Genomic DNA, 18,115 nt, shown 5'->3' on the forward strand with positions numbered 1-18,115 from the left:
GAATTTCTACTTTGTTCTCTATTGTCCTTACTTCTATTCTTTGTTTATTTTCCATTATTCATCTTTTGAGTCTTCAAGAAAGAGCTACTATTATGACATGAGATGTAGCTATGAGGTGGGGATGACTAGCAAGGTTCACCCTGCTTGAGTAAAATATTCACTCCAACAATCCAAAGTATTTTGGCTCTGATTCTAAGTTCACCCGGTAACTTTTGGATTAGCCTCTCAAAACAGTCAGATACCACAGACAGTGAACATAAATAACATGAGTCTTTACTGGGGGCTAAACACTTCACATACATCAATTAATTTCTGAGACGACATTGGGAGATAGAACTGTTATCCTAATGTACAAGGAAACAGACTTGAATAGGTTAGGTAAATTGCCTAGGTATCAGAGCTAGGATGAACTCAGGGTCTGTTTGACCTCAGGGTCTATGTTATTATTATTATTTTTTTTAATCTATTTATTCAGAGAGAGAGAGAGAGACTGAGAGGCAGAGACACAGGCAGAGGGAGAAGCGGGCTCCATGCAGGGAGCCTGACGCGGGAGGGTCTATGTTATTAACCACTACATTATGCTCAATCAACACAATTTATTAAATTATCTCACCTAATCTAGAAGTAGGAAGTTTAGTTACAGGAGAATTAATAACAAATCATTTTCAGCCCAACCTGGCCTTAACATTAGTTGATATGGTCTTTTAAGCCAGGAAGACTTTAGTATTGTAGAGAGGCAAGATTGAAAACCTGGAAACTGTATATGTTTAGATGCAATGGAGAAGATTTTCCATATCCTAAATAAAATATACATTTAAAAAGAAAGGATAGTTTTCCTGATATCAGAATATGTTCCCTTATTTAATAGCTAAATGCTTAAAAAAACGTTCGTGGACTGAATTAAGAAGGAGATATTCGGGGACTAGGATCTCTTTCTGCTAAACTTTCAGGCTACACAGACTGCTGAATCTCCATAAGTATTAAGGGAACTCTCAGCTGTCTCTGGGCAGTCACCATAGCTAGATTTCACTACATTCTCTTCTGACAACCTTGCCCTAGTTTTCTTCTTCAGGTGGGTCCTGGTCTGGTGTGCCCTCCTAAGACCACAGAACTCTGCAAACAACTGCTTTGTCCTCTCCTCAGTTACCATCAAGTCGGTTCCCACCTCCCCCTCCTCCAGAACGGATTGTATATTAGGGAAAGAACCTAAGAGCTAGAAGTGCTGCATTTTATTCTCTTAGCATAAAGAAGTTGGACTGGATGATCTCCAAGATTTATTTTTCAGAGACTATTCTCTGAGATAAGAATTGAGCAGAGGGCAGCCCCGGTGGCGCAGTGGTTTAGCGCCGCCTGCAGCCCAGGGTTTGATCCTGGGGACCCTGGATCGAGTCCCACGTCGGGCTCCCTGCATGGAGCCCGCTTCCCTCTGCCTGTGCCTCTGCCTCTCTCTTTCTCTGTGTGTCTCTATGAATAAATAAATAAAATCTTAAAAAAAAAAAAAGAATTGAGCAGAAACTTTGTTCCCATATAACTGATTAATTGAGCAGAAGTTTCTGTAGGTAAGTAGTTTCCAAGTCATGTTCCATGGAACCTGGTTCTTTGGAATTAATAAAAGTATTATTTGAGGGAGAGATTTTATGGTCATCTGTATTTGACTGGGAGAGCCAAAATTAAACAGATTTCTTTATTGCTTCAGGACTTCTGATTTCCACCCAAGAATTTAATTAGCCGACCAATCTATAATATAAGGACAAATGTACAAAATAGGAGATGAAGAGGTAAAAGAGCAAATATCTTCATTGTAGAAAGTTCATGGATGATATCCACAAAGGTAGAAAATATCAAGAAACAACACTATAAGCATATGATTTAGGAATTTGAGGTTAAACACTGGAACAGCTAGTACTGTTGAAAATTCTGCCTCTTGGCTCCTTGAATCAGGAATTGGTTTGGCACAAGGGGAGGCAGGGGAATTGCTATTTATTACTGCTGTAGAACTATTTGACATCTCAAACTATGTACTTATATATATTTGATTAAGATTAAATATAAAAGAATATAAAGTCTTCAAAAATAGTCTTAAATGGCTGAATAGTATTCCATCATGTAGTTGTACCATAATTATTCAGTCAAGTCCCCTGTCATTGGTTATTTAGATTGCTTCAAATTTTTTTAACATTATAAACAATACTGGAACTAATGTATTTTTGTTTGTATCTGATTGCTGAAAGAAAAAAGCCAAAGAGTAAGAATAATTTAAGATTTTCTTGTATACGTTACATCATCTATTGAGAGTTTGGATTTTTAAAATCAGCATTTTACTATCCTAAACAGTGGTTAAGAAACTTTATAATTTTATAGGAATGAGAATTGAAATACCCACAGACATCCTGGATGCTAAAAAAAATGCTATTTATATCACTATTTCTTTTTTTCTTTTTTCTTTTTAAGATTTTATTTATTCATGATAGACCTAGAGAGAGAGAGAGAGAGGCAGAGACACAGGCAGAGGGAAAAGCAGGCTCCACACCGGGAGCCCGACTTGGGACTCAATCCTGGGTCTCCAGGATCACGGCCTAGGCCAAAGGCAGGCGCCAAACCGCTGATCCCACCCAGGGATCCCCTTATATCACTATTTCTTGTATCATTTGGAGCTTGCAACATTTTTTATCTTCTAGAGTTTTTCATTATCACAGGCTTATAGCTATTGCATAGACTGTCCTGTACAGAAGTTGTAGAGTAATAGAGTATTCTGAAACCTATCCACAAAACCAGTGTATGAGGTTTTTTCTTTTTTAATATTTAATTACTTAAAATTTATTTATTTATTTATTTATTTATTTATTTTAAGATTTATTTATTTATTTATGATAGACATAGAGAGAGAAAGAGGCAGAGACACAGGAGGAGGGAGAAGCAGGTTCCATGCTGGGAGCCTGACTTGGGACTCTATCCCGGGACTCCAGGATTGTGCCCTGGGCCAAAGGCAGGCGCTAAACCGCTGAGCCACCCAGGGATCCCCATTTAAAAATTTTAAAGTCCTGGTCTTTTGTTCTTTTTTTCCCCCCAAAAAAACATGTATTTATTTATTTGAGGGCCTGCACATGAGGTGGGGAGGGGCAATGGGAGAGACTCTTCAAGCAGGCTCCCCAATGAGCCTAGAGCGGTTGGCAGGGCTGGATCTCACCACCCATGAGATCATGACCTGAACCAAAACCAAGAGCTGGATGCTTAACCAACTGTACCACCCGGGGGCCCCAAGCCAATGTATGTTTATAACTTTTTGGTAGTGGGGAGAGGGTTTGGATTAAATAGGTGATAGGGATTAAGGAGTGTATTTGTCATGATGAGCACCAGATGATTTATGGAAGTACTGAATCACTATGTTGTATACCTGAAACTCAGCTAACACTATATGTTAGCTGACTGGAATTAAAATAAAAACTTAAAAGAAGTAAAAAGTCCTTTTAAAGAATATGTAGAAAGTACATTATTGTGTAAAGCAAATAAAAATCATCTAAAATTTTCTTGAACTTTGTCATTCCATCTCATCTAAGCTGGAGTGGACATTTACATTTTTGGCCTTTAGTTTTTAAGCTATACATATATATTTTTAAAAGATTTTATTTATTCATGAGAGACACAGAAAGAGAGGCAGAGACACAGGCAGAGGGAGAAGCAGGCTCCATGCAGGGAGCCCAACATGGGACTTGATCCTGGGACTCCAGGATCATGCCCTGGGCCGAAGGCAGGTGCCAAACCGCTGAGCCACCCAGAAATCCCCTTGTACTTGGATCTTAATAAAGAAGTACATCGGGTGTGTTTCTTAACATGGTTGTTCTATCCTTTTTGGTTTTTTTAAAGATTTTATTTATTTGTTTATGAGAGACACGGAGAGAGAGGCAGAGACATAGGCAGAGGGAGAAAGCAGACTTCCTGCATGGAGCCTGATGTGGGACTCGATCCTGGGACTCCGGGATCATACCCTGGGCTGAAGGCAGACCACTGAGCCACCCAGGCATCCCTGGTTGGTCTCTCCTGTTTTCCAACCACTGATTTTCTTTTTGGAGGAGAAAGGAAGGGATCCATTGACTATAAAGTACAAGTTTTCTACTTAAGTGGTGCCTACTCTATAGCTACTATCATTTATTTTAACAATCTGTAACATATTTTATACTGTGGCAGAAAATTGTTTGGCATAGGAAAAGCTACAAAATTAATGTTTTCCTTCTCATCTTCCTTTTCATTCTTACTCATACTGTTTTTTTTTCTTGACTGTTTTCTTCTTTTAATCTTTCTCCAATTTTTAGAAATTGAGACATAATTCACATAATGTAAAGTTGGCCATTTAAAGTATACAATTTAGGGATCCCTGGATGGCTCAGCGGTTTGGCGCCTGCCTTTGGCCCAGGGCGTGATCCTGGAGACCCAGGATCAAATCCCACCCACATCGGGCTCCCGGTGCATGGAGCCTGCTTCTCCCTCTGCCTATGTCTCTGCCTCTCTCTCTCTCTCTGTGTGTGACTATCATAAATTAAAAAAAAATTTAAAAAAAGATAAAAAAAAATAAAGTATACAATTTAGTGGCTTTTGGTATATTCATAAGGCTATGTAGCCATTACTACTAATTTCAGAACATTTCCATCATCCCCAAAACAAACCTTGTACTATTGGTAGTCAGTCTCTTTCTCCCTTTCCCCCATCCCCTGGCAATCACTAATCTACTTTTTGTCTCTATGGATTTACCCATTCTGAACATTTCACATAAATGACACCATACAATATAGGGTCTTATGTATCTGGTTTTGATCAATTAGAATAATGCTTCCAAGCCTTATACATGCTGCAGCATGTAGCATTCCTTTTTATGGCTGAATGGTATTCCCTTGTGTGGACATTTGGGTGTTTTCTGCTTTTTGGCTGTTAGCAATAATGCTGCTTTAAACATTTGTGCACAGGTTTTTATGTGGGCATATGTTTTCATTTCTCTCTAATGTACCTGGGAATAGAATTACTGGGTCACATGTAATTCAGTGCTTAACCTATTAAAGGCTAAGTTGTTCTTGTCCTGCATTGTTAAATGGTATGTTTCTCCTGCATTAGGTACCAGAATTACAGTAGGGGTAGGATATCCTCAATTAGCTCTTGGCTATACATTAAAAACCAAACAACTTTCATCTAAAACAGTGGTTTTCAACCTTGGCTGCCCACTGGAGTTATCTGGGAAGGTTTAAAATCAAACAGCTCTCACCCTCCGAGATTCTGATTTAAGGCTTGGGCCTCTAGGTGATTATAACGTGTAACCAAGACTGGGAACCACTGTTCTAATTCTGACTGGAGTTAGACTTGCTCCTTGAAAAGGGGAAGGCAGGGATTTCATATATATACTTTTCTTGGCAAAGCTGCTACACATTTGAATGACTTGATAATGTGTCTCTCTACTCTCCTCTTTTTAATGTATGTAATTGTAATTGAAGGCACATAGTCTGAATCAGTCCACCGAGGTTTGAACCTGACTATACTATGTGACCTTGCAAAAGTTGCTTAACCTCATTGTTCTTTAGTTTGTATATGTGTAAAATGTGGAATTAAATAGTGTTTACTGTGGTCTGAATGTTTGTGTCTTCGTACCAAAATTCCTATGTTGAAATCCTAATTCCTGGTGTGATGGCATTATTAGGTGGAACCTTTGGGAGGTGCTTAAGCCATGAAGGTGGAGTCCTCATGAATGGGATTAGTGCCTTATAAAAGAGGCTCCAGAGAACTCCCTAGCCCCTTCCACCATATAAGGAATCAGCAAGAGGGCCCTGATGAGAACTTAACCAATGCTGGCACCTTGAGCTCAGACTTCTGCTTCTAGAACTGTGAGAAATAAATTTCTGTTGTTAATAAATTACTAAGTCTATGTTTTTTGTTGTTGTTGTAGCAGCTTGGACAGATTAAGAGAGTATTTTGAGGATTAAATGAATGTGTGTGTGTGTGTGTATTTTTAAAAAATTTCTTAGGATAGTGTCTTGCATGATGATGCCCAGGTGGCTCAATTGCTTAAGCATTCAACTCTTGGGACGCTTGGGTGGCTCAATGGTTAAGCGTCAATCTTTGGCTCAGGTCATGGTCCTGGGATCCGGGATCTAGTTCTGCATCAGGCTCCCCTTGGGGAGCCTGCTTCTCCCTCTGCCTATATCTCTGCCTCTCTCTGTGTCTCTCATGGATAAATAGATAAAATCTTAAAAAAAAAAAAAAAAGGCATTCGACTCTTGAGTTTTGGTTCAGGTCATGATCTTAGAGTTGTAAGATTGAGCCCCATTTTGGCTCTGTGCTGGGCATGGAGCCTGCTTAAGAGTCTCTCTCTGTCCATCTCCCTCTGAGCCCCGCCCCCTTCTCTCAAATAAAATATTTTTTTAAATAGTGCCTTGCATGTATAGTGGTTTGTAAGTATTGTAGTTGTTGCTGTGATTCTTAATTCCTTACTATTTAGACTTACAAAATGGTGAGTAGTGACTATTAAAAAGTTACTTGCCACTTAAAAAACTTCTGTATATGTTGATTTCTTTCGTAATAATTAACAATAAAAAGCTGAAAAGTAGCGTGATGACACTTCATGTATTATTCACCTGCTTCAACAGTCATGATCAATCTTGTTTCCTCTGTACTCCCACCCATTTACCCACCTCTGAATTATTTTAAAGCACATGCTACATGTTACCTTTTAAATAGCTTCTAATTACATACATTGTCTTTGAATCCCTGATTATTGTTAGGAAGGTTGGAGAAAGAGAATATACTGGAGGTGAAGAGCCGTGACGGGAGATTGATTGTATTCCGGGATGGAGTTGTAAATTCTCTATTCTAGCTAAGTTCTCTGCTTCTTTGTGGGACCCTCTTTTATTCATGCCTTATTAGTATTTTGCCATGAAAGTGCTAAGAACTTATTCAGAACTCATGAGAACCCATTTCTGCCACCTGACATGAATAAAATATGATTCCCAACCAAACTTCAGCAAGGGCCTTTGCTCTAACCATTTGTTAGCAGAACCTTTAGGACAAATTGTTCTGTATTATTTCTATACCTTTGTGGTTTGAAATGGTGATCATCTGTTAATGAATAAAAATGCTCCCACAAACTTTTACTGGGAATATGTGCCAACAGAAGATTCCTCTCAAGAGAGGCTAAGAATTTATAATTATGTTTATGAAATAAGATCTAAAATTAATTCCTTGTCTTTTTTCCTCCAGTCTTATGAATCTGCTTTCTCGGTTGTCATAGGCTATTTTTTTTTTTTAAGATTTTGTTTATTTATTTGAGAGAGGGGGAGATTGAGGGAGTACGAGTTGAGGGGGGCATATGTGAGGGAAAGGGGCATGGAGCAGAGGGAGAAGAAGCAGACTCCCCACTGAACAGAGACATCCCCCGACCAGGGCTCCATCCCATTATGATGAAAATAAATGCATGAAATTTAAAATAAGCATAACTACATTGCAAACTATTTGGTCAATTGGGAAGAGAAGAAAAATCACTCTTCATTCTATCACCATAGTTATTGGTTATATTTTAATGATTCCCTTTTAGACTTTTTTCTATCCATATTCTTTAATATTTGATTATTTTTTTTTAATTTTTATTTATTTATGATAGTCACACAGAGAGAGAGAGAGGGGCAGAGACATAGGCAGAGGGAGAAGCACGCTCCATGCACCGGGAGCCTGATGTGGGATTCGATCCCGGGTCTCCAGGATCGCGCCCTGGGCCAAAGGCAAGCGCCAAACCACTGCGCCACCCAGGGATCCCAATATTTGATTATTTTTAGGTCTTATTTTGTTCACTTCATATACTGACCTTCACCATTTTATGTGGTTTTGTGTTTCCTCAGCCTTAGGAAAGAAAAACACAAAACATTTTAAGCAGTCTTTAATTTTTTAAACATGCAACGCTATATATATATTTGTCTAGATAAGTACCTATCAACCGGAAACTTGGCTTAATTTAAACCTGTTTAATATCTGTCTTGACATGTGCAGACTCATGCTCATGGCTGGCATGAAAATAGTTCAGATGTATAACTCATATAGTATTATCAACTTTAATATTTGTATTTAGCCTTATAAACAGAACAATATTTAGTAGCATTTAGATTAATATCACTTATATTTAACACTGTTGTTTTGCTTTTCTTTTACCTGTTTCCTTCTGCTTCCCTAAGAATTTTAAAATAATGGCTGACACTTGAATACTGGCCATGTGTCAGGCATTAATAATAAGCATTTTGTATGGATCATCTTTTTTTAATCCTCATAAAAGGTCTCTTATCTCTATTTTACAAATGTAGAAACTGAGTTGTAGTGGGTTTAGCTAACTTGCCTGAGGTCATACAACCAATACATTTTGGGGTCAGAATTTGAACGCTGGAATTCTTGCTACTTACCACTATGCTAGCCTGCTATGAACAGAAATTCCCACTTGCTGTCAATATATTGATTACCATGAAAGTCTAATCAAAATATACCAAAGAGAATCATACATTTTTATCATACAGTAATAAACAGTATGGGTGTAACTTGTAGAGCAATTTACATTGGGATTAATTTTATGAGAAAGAATAAGTCACGGAGCTAACTTAGTAAAATATTTTATGCAAAATCTTTGCTTTCCCATATAAAATGAGTTATTTTTATAAAATCATTCCTATACGGGATCCCTGGGTGGCTCAGCGGTTTAGTGCCTGCCTTTGGCCCAGGGTGTGGTCCTGGAGTCCCGGGATCGAGTCCAGCGTCAGGCTCCCTGTATGGAGCCTGCTTCTCCCTCTGCCTGTGTCTCTGCCTCTCTCTCTCTCTGTGTCTCTCATGAACAAATGAATAAAATCTTAAAAAAAAAAAAAAAGTCACTCCTATATTGGTCTAGGCAGGACACTGGAATTCATGGAGATTTATTTTTAATTTTTTTTAAAGATTTATTCATTCATTCATGAGACACAGAGAGAGGCAGAGACATAGACAGAGGGAGTGAAGCAGGCTCCTCACAGGGAGCCTGATGTGGGACTCGATCCTGGACCTGGGATCACGCATTGAGCAAAAGGCAAACACTCAACCGCTGAGCCACCTAAGCGTCCCTCGGATGGTGATTTAAAGTGCTGTTTCTTTTATTACTTCTTATGTAGCTCTCCATTTTTATCAGGGAAGACATGGATTGCTTGTTGATTCAGTTCTAAGACCTTTTTCTTTGCATTCCTTCTTCCCAGTAGTATTAGTTTCATTTTCTAAATTTAGGTAATTTTAGATTCTACATGATATTCTTAATTAATAATTAAGATAATAAAAAATTATTAAGATAATTAAAAAATTATTTATTTGCTTCATTGCCTAGGAAAGCAATTTTTTGTCATATTTTTGAGTTTATTTAAGTAATCTCTATACCCAACATAGGACTTGAACTCATAACCCCAAGATCAAGAGTTATATGCTCTACAGCCAGCCAGGGGCCCCTAAATAATATCAGATTCTAAATTAAAAAAAAAAAAAAAGATTTTATCTATTTATTCATGAGAAACACACACACAGAGAGAGAGAGGCAGAGGGAGAAGCAGGCTCCATGCAGGGAGCCTGACGTGGGACTCGATCCCAGGTCTCCAGGATCACGCCCTGGGCTGCAGGCAGCACTAAACCACTGCGCCCCTGGGGCTGCCACTAAATTATGTTAAAACAGCTGAAAACCATGATTACTCTTGTCCTTGTAGTTCTTCCTTTAATTTTTTTTTGTAAGATTTTATTTTTAAGTATTCTCTTCTCCCAATGTGGGGCTTGAACTCATGACCCCAAGATCAGGAATTGCATGTTCTACTGACTGAGACAGCCAGGTCACCCCAGTTCTTCCTTTAATTTTAATTTAACTGTCTTTGAATCTGTTGAGAAGTTTTTATGTTTTTATTATAGAAGGCATCTTTGGGGTACCCAGGTGATTCAGTTGATTAGGTGTCTGACTTTCGATTTTAGCTCAGGTCATGATCTCAGGGTTGTGAGATTGAGCCCCATGTCCAGCTCTGTGCTCAGTGGGGAGTCTTCTGGAGATTCTCTTTTCCTCTGCCCTCCCACACTAAAATAAATAAATAAATCTTTAAAAAGGGGGGGCATCTTAAATTTTGAATTGAGCTGTCAGGTAGGATGCTTAGTCTATTTTCAAATTTTCAGCTTTTCTTATATCATCTGGTATTTGTTAAGAGAAGATGCATCCAACAGTGAGACCAGTTTCTAAACCATGAGTTATCTTTGGTGCCAGAAGATCTAGACGTGAGTAATAAATCTGCTCTTTACTGACTCAGACACCTTGAGCAAATTACTTGAGCCTTAGTTTCCCCAAGTATAAAGTGATAAAATAAAGGTAATGACATATATAAGTACTTAGTACCATATATGACACATAGTAAGTACTCAGTGAACCTTTCTTCTTCCCCACTGCCCCCAGAGTTTATAAAAAGAAGTTAAGATAAACTTGGAGGCTTCTAGAAAGCCCAAATGAACCATCGTAAAAGATATGTTATAAAAGCATTGAGGGAAATCTTGCAGTTACCTCTCAAAGGAAGCATATACTATGCTAAAAAATTAGCATGGTATTTTAAGTTCTGGGAGCATGAAAAAATGACACAGATATTTATTTAATCTATTAGGTTATATCTAAGAACAGCAAGTTTAATGGGATATGTATGTCAAATGATGTTTCGTTTTTCCTTCCCCTCTCCCACCTCTAATTCTCTTTACTACAACATTCTGGATAATCTTTTCCTGACTTCATAGGAAAAACTTCTGGAGATAATAATAAATATGAGTAAAGCTATATAGCTAATTCTGAGTTGCACCCTGCCTGATACTTTCGAGCTGTTTAGTAAAGGTGAATAAGAGCTTGACGAGTATTGTTGCTTTGTCCTTCCCCCTTACAATTCAGCTTTGTTTTTCTTATTCCCATGTACTCTAACCGTGTTTTGAATACCCTCAAGAATCCAGAGTAGAGGTCTTAGGCAGCTGTTTCCTGACATCAGCTTGTCAAACATGGGAAAACTTTACATAAGTCTGTTTTTTGTCTTGTGTGCCCTTCAGGAGAGAAAAAAAGGAAGTACTAGGAAGCACTTGGAGTTTACCAGTGGGTGTGTCCCTAAAAATGAACCTATTGCCATGCCAGGTCTGATTCTTCATATTCACCTCCCAGCTGTATCTGCCTTTTTTTTTTTCTTTTCTGTTCTTTTTTTATAATTAGAAGGTAAAACCCTTGGAATCTTCTAGTTTGACAGAGGTCAGTTTTACATTCAAGTCTCTCTCTGAACCTATATGGAGTTTTGCTCATTTTCACTAGGATAGGAAGATGGCAAATACTGATATGTACTTGGCAGCAATCAGGTCAGGAGTAGAATTACAAAATTATACAGTTTGAGAGATCTGGGCATCCTTATGCCAGAATGTCTTCCTACCCACAGGATAGCATATTGGAAAACCTGACTGTGGGTGTCACTTCCAGGGACTGTGTAATTAGCATGTATTACCTTTCTCATCACTTTCTGCTCTTTTGGGCATTGAGGAGGTATAGACAAGTGGAGCATTCTGAGAAGGGCAAGCTTTGAAAGGTATCTTGTTGGGGCTCTGAAAGTAATGGAGAAGCATAACGTTACCTGGAATATTACAGAAAGAAAAGGTGGACAGGTAAGAGGTTACAAAAACAACTTTTCATAATTGTAACTATGAAAGATTAACAAGAGAAACCATAGCATGAACAGATCTGTGATAAACCTAATGGCTCAAAGATTAGCAAAGTAAGGCATGTGGTTCTATTTATGCTTCTATCTAATGAATGATCAGTTTATAATTAAGGAAAGACCTTTATGGGGATCCCTGGGTGGCTCAGAGGTTTAGTGCCAGCCTTCAGCCCAGAGCGTGATCCTGGAGTCCTGGGATCGAGTCCCAAGTGAGGCTCCCTGCGTGGAGCCTGCTTCTCCCTCTGCCTGTGTCTCTGCCTCTCTCTCTCTCTATCTGTGTGTCTCTCATGAATAAATAAATAAAATCTTAAAAAAAGAAGACCTTAATATTTTATATCTTAGTATATCAACCTTTTGCCAGAGTCATACAATGGCAAGCAAGATATGAAATTAAATTTGCAACTTTTGGTAGTAATACTTTTTATTATTAACAATAGTAATTAATAATTTTTTTCATGAGCATTAAATAACTTTAATCAATGTTCAAAATCTTAATTAAACCTAAAACAGTTAGCCATGACAGTAGAGTTAATAAACAAGACTCCAAAGGCAATGCGTTTTTGTACTGAGAATATAATATTGTTGCTTCTTGTTTTATCAATGATGATTCTACAAAAAGTGATGGTTAGCTATGGATATGACTAAAAAGATTTGTGTGTGACCGGCAGGCCATTCCAGATCATACATATGTAATGGCAATTTTTGCTTTGGGTTTTTAGTGGATATTTGCAGGCTGTGTGCTACTGGTACACATAGCTTTGTGTCTAAGATCCACTTAAATATTTTGACAGTACATCTTATTTTTCTACTTATTTGTTCATTCAGCACACATTTGCTGGAGTATCAGCTGTCAGATTCTATTAGGTGTTAGAGATAAAAAGATATAACAAAATCTCTGCCTTCCAAAGGTTTAATCTAGTATATTCCTGACTAACCATGTTCCCTTCTGGTCATTGAGTATATGCCATGGCAGGGTTTCTCAACCTCAGCACTTCGACGTTTGGGGCAAAATAATCCTTTCTTGAGAAGGGCTGTCCGAAGAAGAATTATAGTAATATTTACAGCATCCCTGGCCCCTATTTACTAGATGCCAGTAACACTACCCACTCACCCTCCCAAACTCGTGACAATTGTTGTCAGATGTTCCCTGAGGGTAAATTCAGAATGTAAACCAGACTTCATGTATATCATTGACAAAGAACTTTAGTAAAATTGCCAAAAGAACCTTTGGTACATTTTCAAAAATGTAATACAAAACAAAACAAAACAAAAGTACAAAGCTAGCAAATGTAACGAAAAGTATAGTGTCACACAGTATTTATTACTCCACATGAGTAATTTTTTTTTTTTTAAGATTTGATATATTTATTCATGAGAGACAGAGAGAGAGGCAGAGACTTAGGCAGAGGGAGAAGCAGGCTCCATGCAGGGAGCCTGATGTGAGACTCGATTCCAGGATCATGCCCTGAGCCAAAGGCAGACGCTCAAAACACTGAGCCACCCAGGTGCCCCTCCATATGACTTTTCAAAAAGGAATACACAATCATAGTACTGAATAACACCTTCTAAGTGTGTTGTATTTTATCTGAATGTCTGAATCTTCTCTGAGTTATGAATTCCTGAGTTACTATATATGGGAGAATAATAATTTAGTTTCTTAGGGACTTCACTAAAACAACAACTATAATTGGAAAAGGAAAATCCACTATGAAAAATTTCAGGTTTTTTCTGAGTTTTGTGTCAACATTACCCTTTTCTTGTTAAGAATGAAAATATTTCATTTTCTCCAATGAGTAGCCTTGGACACCTGGCACATGTCTAGAATGTTTCCTGTATTCTTCAGGCACTGAGTTTGAATTGTGTTACTTTATTAATGAAATACTACCTAACTCTTAAAGCTTGCCTTCTAGTACGTGCTCCTCAAAGAAGAGAGGTTACTTTCTCTTTGAAACAGCACTTCACTCACTAGAAGTCCTGAAACCTGAGTTTCGGGTCACTTCTGGTACTAACTAGCATTTAACTGTCCATTTATCCTTTCTTGGTCTTAATTTCTTCACCTGTGATAGCTAGCTAGTTAAAGATATAGATAGGCACTTTTATCCTGTTTTCCAGATAAGTATCCAGAATCATAATGCACATTCTTTGTTCAAACTCTTTTGTATCCTTATTTTTTACAGAATATCCACGTTTCAGTGTCTTTGCTTATCAAAAGTTTTAATTCATCATGGATAATCTGTCACCAGAAGAAATTCAGCTGAGAGCCCACCAGGTTACTGATGAGGTAAACGTTTTACTTGGAATAAGTAATTCTCTTTCAGTTTCACAGTGGAAGGATGAGAGGACCTTCTTAGATGTCCATTTTGGCATCCCTCCCGTCCCTGTATGTCCAAGATTGCATTTACCTCAGAGTGCTATTGCTGGCCCCTTAGTTTTTCAGCTTACCAAAAGCTAAATAAGTAAAAGAAGCTTGTATGATTTTTTTTTAATCATTGTTTAACAGCTACTTACAACAAAGATAACTCTAGATTTGAGAAATTGGAAACATCTGTCTAATATATGTAGATTCTGCTTACATTAAACTTTTATAAATAATGTTAACTTTACCCTCCAAATTTTCTCTTAAGGAACAACTGGTAGGAAGAAAATAACTAAAATTATAGTGATCAACTTTGTTTTAAAGGTAGGGAGGGATGGCTGGACTGACAATATTTTAAAATAGAGTAGCAGCATAACTATATGATCAATTTTTTTTTTTGGCTACATATTTTAGAATACTAAAACCCTGTATTTTTCTCTAGTCTCTGGAAAGTACAAGGAGAATCCTGGGTTTAGCCATTGAGGTAAGAAAGTGTCTAATCATTAAGTACAGAAGTTGTATAAGCAGGATCTTGATAGCACAAGCTGTAATTTGTGTTGAATCAGAAGTATATGGTATCAGTATGCTTTATTATTTAAAACCAGTAATTGCTGAAATTGTCAAACCATGCACTGATGGGCCTTTTCTGTTTTTCCCATTACGCTATTAGAATATGATGGGGAAGATCAATTCACCATGAATTTGTGACTTAATTATATTGGGGGGGGTAATATTTTGAAGTATAATAATTGCTTTGGGATAGTAGTTTTCTCTGTTCCTCTGAGAATTTAGGTTTCTAAATGATTCTCTCTTGCTATTAGGCCTTGTAGGCTTTGTTTCTGTTGCTTTTATTTTATTTTATAGTGCTATCAGCTTTTTTCCCCTTCTTTTAGTCTCAGGATGCAGGAATCAAGACTATCACTATGCTGGATGAACAAGGGGGTGAGTTGCAGTCATTGGCAGAAACTCTTGACTAATGACGCCAGAAAATCCTTTCAAATCAGCCATGTCTAAAATTAAGCCTTGAAACCCCCTTCTCTATATCAGAGAAGAGTGATATGTTTACTTTTTTTTTTTTTTTTGTCTGATTTGAATTATATCATGCTCATTACCTATTTGAGGTGGGGGCAACAATGCCCAATTGAATACCAAGTATTTGTCAGGTAGCAGGACTTACTATGTGTATTTGTCATATGTACATTAGATACTATGATATTCTTGCATCATTTTCAGAAATCAAGTTAAGTCTTTAAATAGGTTTAGATTCAGGTGAGCTTGGAAGCATTCCATTTGAATTGGCCCTGAGCAATCTGTCCTAGGTTTTTTTTTTTTTTAAAGATTGATTGATTCATTGATTGATTGATTGATGATAGACAGAGAGAGAGAGAGGGAGAGACACAGGAGGAGGGAGAAGCAGGCTCCATGCCAGGAGCCCGACATGGGACTTGATCCCGGGACTCCAGGATTGCGCCCTAGGCCAAAGGCAGGCACTAAACCGCTGAGCCACCCAGGGATCCCCTGGCCTAGGTTTTATTAAACTTATGATAGCCTTCAAGTTTTGTACTTATTCAGAGAGAGAAATGCTGGGGATCCTGTCTGGTCAGAGTACACTTAATTTGGTTGCAAGGGCGATCTCTAAACAAACCCTCACATGCTCTTATTATGCAGATTTCTTTAGAACAAATCTTCCCACAGTAAGAAGCCAAGTGCCTCAGGATCAATTTGTGAAAGATTGTTTTCATGTTGAACAGTATGTAGTACCTTCTGGTCCCTGATACAGTCACTGGGATGGATTACCAGTAGATTCAAAGTTGAAGTTTTTGCTGTTTCATAATAATAGTGTCTTCTGGTTGGCACTGTGAATATAACACAGAGTGTAACTTCAACAACTTATTCTCAGAGCAACTAAACCGCATAGAAGAAGGCATGGACCAAATAAATAAAGACATGAGAGAGGCAGAGAAGACTTTAACGGAACTCAACAAGTGCTGTGGCCTTTGTGTCTGTCCATGTAATAGGTGAGTTGAGAAATCAAGACTTTTTTAAAATTAAAGTGAGAGCATCCCCCCTCATCCTCCAGAAAAGTCAAAAGTATGACTGGGCCTAAATAAGGAACTTTGTTAGATAAATTTAAGCTGTTTTTCCTTCAGGCAGATCAAGCTTTTCGTGTAAATGGGCATGTTCACCAAAAACCACGGCTTAAATTTGGTCAGTCCTTGGATCAAGTCCCAATTTCATTTTTTAATAATACAGGAAATATAGGAAATATACAGCAGGATGGAATTTGTGTCTTTTCCTTTCTAACAAAGAATACTAACAAAATACATATTATGTGGTAGGCACATTAGGAATGGCCGAAGGGAGTAAAGGACTTAGATCCTGTCTTCAAAAGGCCTACCATGTAGTTGGATATATGAGGAAGAATAGCAAAACAGTAGAAAAATATATAAACGTAGAGCTAGGTCATATGTCAACGAAAGCTAAGGAAACAGAACTGATAAAATTTGGTTTGGAGAAATATTACAGGAGAGAGAGGACTTGCACTGGACTCAGATTACAAGGATTTGGATGGACATGGGAGAACCAGAGGGGCATTTCCTAATGTAAATAGAAATGACAGAGGAGCTTGACTTAACTGAGCTACATGATTCATATAGATAAGAAGTGAAAAATAGACACAAGTAGGCAGACTAAGGGGTTGATGGATTATATTACATAACTGCACTAGTTAGGAACCTTTTGTAATCTAGGCTGGTGAGGTGAGGCATTATTATTGAGATTAGAGAAAAAAGTATAAGTCAAGGGAATTTATTTTAAAGTAACTAATAGTATGTCAAACATAAAGAAGAAAGAATCAAAGAAGTCTCTGAAAATTTGAAGTTTCTAGTAAACTAGGAGATGAAAAGTCTTCAGACTTTTTGTGTATAGTGTATAAGATTATGATTGACAGAGATTTATTCTTTTTGGTGACTCCATTATGAATATTTAAATTCCCTACTTATTCTTTGATAAACCAAACTCCATGTTGTTGACAAATATTTTATGTATTTCAATCAAGATAAGGTTTGAGCTAAGGCAGTAAACCATTATCTTCCCTTCCATCTGTTATTAACAAAATAACGGCTTTGAACTTTCCCTTTAGTTGAAGTGACAACGTCTGGAGATTGAATGACCATCCTTACTGCTAAGAGCATTCATTTTTTAAGAGCTTCATAAACATTTGTTCATGTAGTTGTTGTCTCAGCTGGTATTTTAAACCAAGAATTTGATACAAAGGTTTACATACTCTGCATTTTTACCTCTCAAAGGACTTAGGGATAGAGGAACTTTTGCTATATTTTTATACTTTTATTTATTTATTTTTCTAAAGATTTACTTATTTATTCATTCAGAGAGAGCGCGAAGAGAGAGGCAGAGACACAGGCAGAGGGAGAAGCAGGCTCCATGCAGGAAGCCCGATGTGGGACTCGATCCCGGGTCTGCCCTATTTTTATACTTTTATTTTTATTTATTTTTTATTTTTTTTATTTTTATTTTTATTTTTATACTTTTAGATAGGTGTTTTCATGTGACAGCATTCTCTGTGCCATATCTACAAGAGAAAATAGAATTAAGTTGCTTATTGGTCAACTCTAGTGTCTGTTTTGAGCATAACAAGTTAAAATTTGACAGTGTTCTTCCTGGTCTTGTTCATTGGCTTTCTATTCTAAGACAAATTTGTTGGCCTGTTTAGACCTTGGTTGACTCTCTGAAAGTGCATTTTTAAATGACTATGACTTGTCAATCAGGGTTTAGCAGATTACCTTAAGCAAACAAGTTAGAAATGCACAGATTTTTAAATATAAATTCTTTAACTATGTTTTACAAACTTGTGCTTTTCTTCTGTGCTCTATGTGCCCTTTTGAAAGTGTAGAGGAGAAAAAAATCAAATTAATTTCCCTGAGATTATGTATTAGGAGAAGAGCAAGGCTGAAGAAGTTCTCCCTAAAACAAAGAGCAAAAAAGAGCAAAATCGGGGGTTTTT

At 37.5% G+C, this 18,115-nt stretch overlaps 1 protein-coding gene across 10 annotated transcripts in view; it reads left to right on the forward strand.

Annotated features, from left to right (window-relative positions):
* The window catches only part of SNAP23 (synaptosome associated protein 23), a 41,372-nt gene that overhangs the window by 5,766 nt on the left and 17,491 nt on the right, over positions 1–18,115 (forward strand). For 9 of the 10 annotated variants that reach the window (XR_011997647.1, XM_025998557.2, XM_025998554.2 and 6 more), the window contains exons 2-5: positions 13,913–14,016; positions 14,534–14,575; positions 14,985–15,033; positions 15,992–16,109. Coding sequence is in view for 9 of the 10 variants with exons in the window: in XM_025998557.2 (XP_025854342.1) it covers positions 13,960–14,016; positions 14,534–14,575; positions 14,985–15,033; positions 15,992–16,109 (266 nt within the window). In the remaining variant the exon portion in view is untranslated. Of the gene's footprint in view, positions 1–11,085; positions 11,168–13,912; positions 14,017–14,533; positions 14,576–14,984; positions 15,034–15,991; positions 16,110–18,115 lie in introns of all 10 variants that reach the window. The other variant, XM_072740620.1, reaches the window with a different exon arrangement.

This window comes from Vulpes vulpes, chromosome 15, assembly GCF_048418805.1.
Source record: "Vulpes vulpes isolate BD-2025 chromosome 15, VulVul3, whole genome shotgun sequence".
Lineage (NCBI taxonomy): Eukaryota > Metazoa > Chordata > Mammalia > Carnivora > Canidae > Vulpes > Vulpes vulpes.